The sequence below is a fragment of the Mastomys coucha genome, unplaced genomic scaffold, assembly GCF_008632895.1.
Source record: "Mastomys coucha isolate ucsf_1 unplaced genomic scaffold, UCSF_Mcou_1 pScaffold22, whole genome shotgun sequence".
NCBI lineage: Eukaryota > Metazoa > Chordata > Mammalia > Rodentia > Muridae > Mastomys > Mastomys coucha.
The window spans coordinates 68832428-68835164 of record NW_022196905.1 but is presented as its reverse complement, the minus strand read 5'-3'; the positions used below and the strand labels follow the sequence as shown (position 1 = coordinate 68835164).

Genomic DNA, 2737 nt, shown 5'->3' with positions numbered 1-2737 from the left:
CTGAGGTATGAGTTTGTTTTACACTCAGAAAGTTTCCTTAAGCAATTCTACCCTGTTCACAAATAAATACCTCTTAGATAAGAACACACCTACACAGTGGAACGCCGATAAAAAAGAAGGAGGCAGAACCTTCAGAATGTTGTCCTCGGGCACACTATAAAGTAAAAGGAGGCACCAAACAGCCTTCATACAGATTTTTCCTCTGTGAGAAGAGGAGCCAAATATCCACAAACCTAAATGTGCATAAACCGTGCATGCCTCCGCTAAAAAGAGGATGCCCACACCAAACATTCCTATAACTTTAGAGCATAATTTCACCATATAGATCCCCTATGTATTGAAATATTTTTATTGTGAACCTCGATTTTTAAAAAGCCTCCTGGGCCCGCCACCTGCTTCTGGCACCATACTTCACGATTACACACGCGATGAAGGAGCATCTCTGTTTATCTCTCTTTTTTTAAAAAAAGGAAAGCATCATGTTACATCATTAATCGTGCACACCAGTGTAGTTTAGACTGGATGTAGAGACAATAATCTCATATCTTTGTCCCGCTGCAAGGCAGTCCTTTAAACTAACATTATAAATGCATTTGGTTTTTGCCAGGAGTAAAAGATCTTACAAGATATTTGTTGTCATTTTCCAGGCATGGAAGGAATTGAGAGAAAACTAGGGATGAAGGTGCTCATTCCTCTCTAGTCGCTACTTGAAGTCTACATAGTTGGAAAAAAAACTGTTTCACACCGGGACCGTTTTCCCTTCTGCTCCTACAGTAACTTCCCTAGCAAGAAATGCTCCCTACTCTGAAAAGGGGCCTGGCCAAAGTTACTGTAAGGGACCGTGGTCATGGAACTGGGTGAACAAAAGCACTGTAGCAGCCACGGGAGAAGGATGGGGCACTCTTCTCTGTGCAGCTGTCCTGGAGCCCTGATCACTGCCAGTCAGCTCCCTGCATCTCCTGCTATAGGTTTTCTGGACCAAGCCAGACAGGAGTTTACAAATGTCTCCTAGGGCTAAGTAGGTAACTTCAGATGATTTAAAATTGCCAGATGGACAAGAAAACAGTAGGGGTGTTGGCAACCTGGATAAGCGGCTATCTTTTAATTAAAACATTCAAATGGGATGTGTGTGTGTGTGTGTGTGTGTGTGTGTGTGTGTGTGTGTGTGTGTGTGTTAAAACTATGGCTGCGCTGGCCAAAGCACCATAAAACAAAACTTCCAAGTACTGACCAACTCACTGCAAGTTGGTGTCCCAAATACTAGATCTAAGGTTCCTATCTTCATGCTCCCACCTGCGGGCGGATTTTTGGTCCCTTGGGACTCTCAGCGGCAGCGGTATTGTATTTCCCAGGTTGCTGGGGACAGCAAGTGTCTTAGAGCCCATTACCGGCTACATTTTACTTCCACCAGAAACCGAGCTGCGTCCAGATTTCTCTCGGATGCGACTTGCCGCCCCGCACAGTTCCGGGGCAGTGGCGAGTGGGCGTGGGAAACCGGGAAACCCAAACCTGGTATCCAGTGGGGGGCGTGGCGGGGCTCAGGGAGTCCCCACCCCTCCGGGTAATGACCCCGCCCCCACCCTCTAATGTTTAGCCAGCGCTCGCTCTCTGCACTGAGTCCTCTGGACCCCAAGAGAGTAGGCTGTTTCCTTAGATCCCGAGGAACGCTACCTCGCACGACTGAAAGCCCAGATTGCGTCCCGCAGCCGGGATAACCTGGCTGACCCGTGTCCGCGGAGACCGCTGCAGCCGCGGCTGGAGCCAGGGCGCCGGTGCCCCGCGCTCTCCCCGGTCTTGAGCTGCGGGGGCGCTTACCGCCTCTGTGACTTCTTTGCGGGCCAGGGACCAAGAAAGAGTCTGCCTGACAACTGGGCTCTGTGCCCAGCGCGAGGTGCAGGATGGAGAGCAAGGCGCTGCTAGCTGTCGCTCTGTGGTTCTGCGTGGAGACCCGAGCCGCCTCTGTGGGTAAGGAGTCAGTCCGCTCTTTGGTAGTAAGGCAGAGAAGTAGAGTGCGGGCTGAGGGTGGGGATAGGAGAGAAGAGGACCTAACTCGGAGAGCTCTAGAGAGCCGCCCTTGGGTGTTCTTTCACTTACCAATGGGGAAACTGAGGTTCAAAGACTCTTCCGAAATGACTCAGCCAGAATTCCAATCTCCCCCGGGCATCGGTTGGAGCGTGGACACAGCCCCAGGCGCTAGGTAGCCGGGAGGGGGAAGGCGCTCTGAGCCGGAGCAGGAGATGCTCCCACTGGCAGGCACAGACGGTCAAACCCCGGGAAGCCGGCGCAAGCCGAGCAGCCTGGCTGGCCACAAGGACCCCAGGCTGTCTCCCGCCGCCCTATAGTGGAGCCGGGAGCCCGACTCTGGCTCCGCTCGCCTTTAGCTCCAGCACTTAAGCTGGAGCTGTGTGAGGTGAGGTCTCTTCACAGAGCACAACTCTCCTCCCTCAACTTTCTTTGGTGTAGAGTGCTACTTTGGCTGGCAGGAGGAAGAAGCGCCTTCCTCTGCGGTGACAGCTTCTCCAGGTGTCTTAAAGTAACTCTCCACTTACTGCTCCAAAGCGTCGGTCCTGGGGGTAAACTCTGAAAGTTTCAGAAACTCTTGAGTTTGGCACCTACTTAGTTATAGGTCACTTTTCTTGTTGAAAAATGCCCTCTGCTTCAAGGTTAGGCGCACACTCGCTCTTGGGCTTTTGTGCAATAGATTCCCTTCCCTTCCCTTCCCTTCCCTTCCCTTCCC

General features: G+C 51.8%; 1 protein-coding gene across 1 annotated transcript in view; it reads left to right on the top strand.

Annotated features, from left to right (window-relative positions):
- Positions 1 to 1615: 1615 nt before the first annotated feature.
- Kdr (kinase insert domain receptor) overlaps positions 1616 to 2737 on the top strand; it is a 46463-nt gene continuing 45341 nt past the window's right edge. Inside the window, exon 1 of the mRNA XM_031342775.1 lies at positions 1616 to 1965. Coding sequence (XP_031198635.1) covers positions 1899 to 1965 — 67 coding nt within the window. The 5' untranslated portion in view covers positions 1616 to 1898. The remainder of the gene's footprint in view (positions 1966 to 2737) is intronic.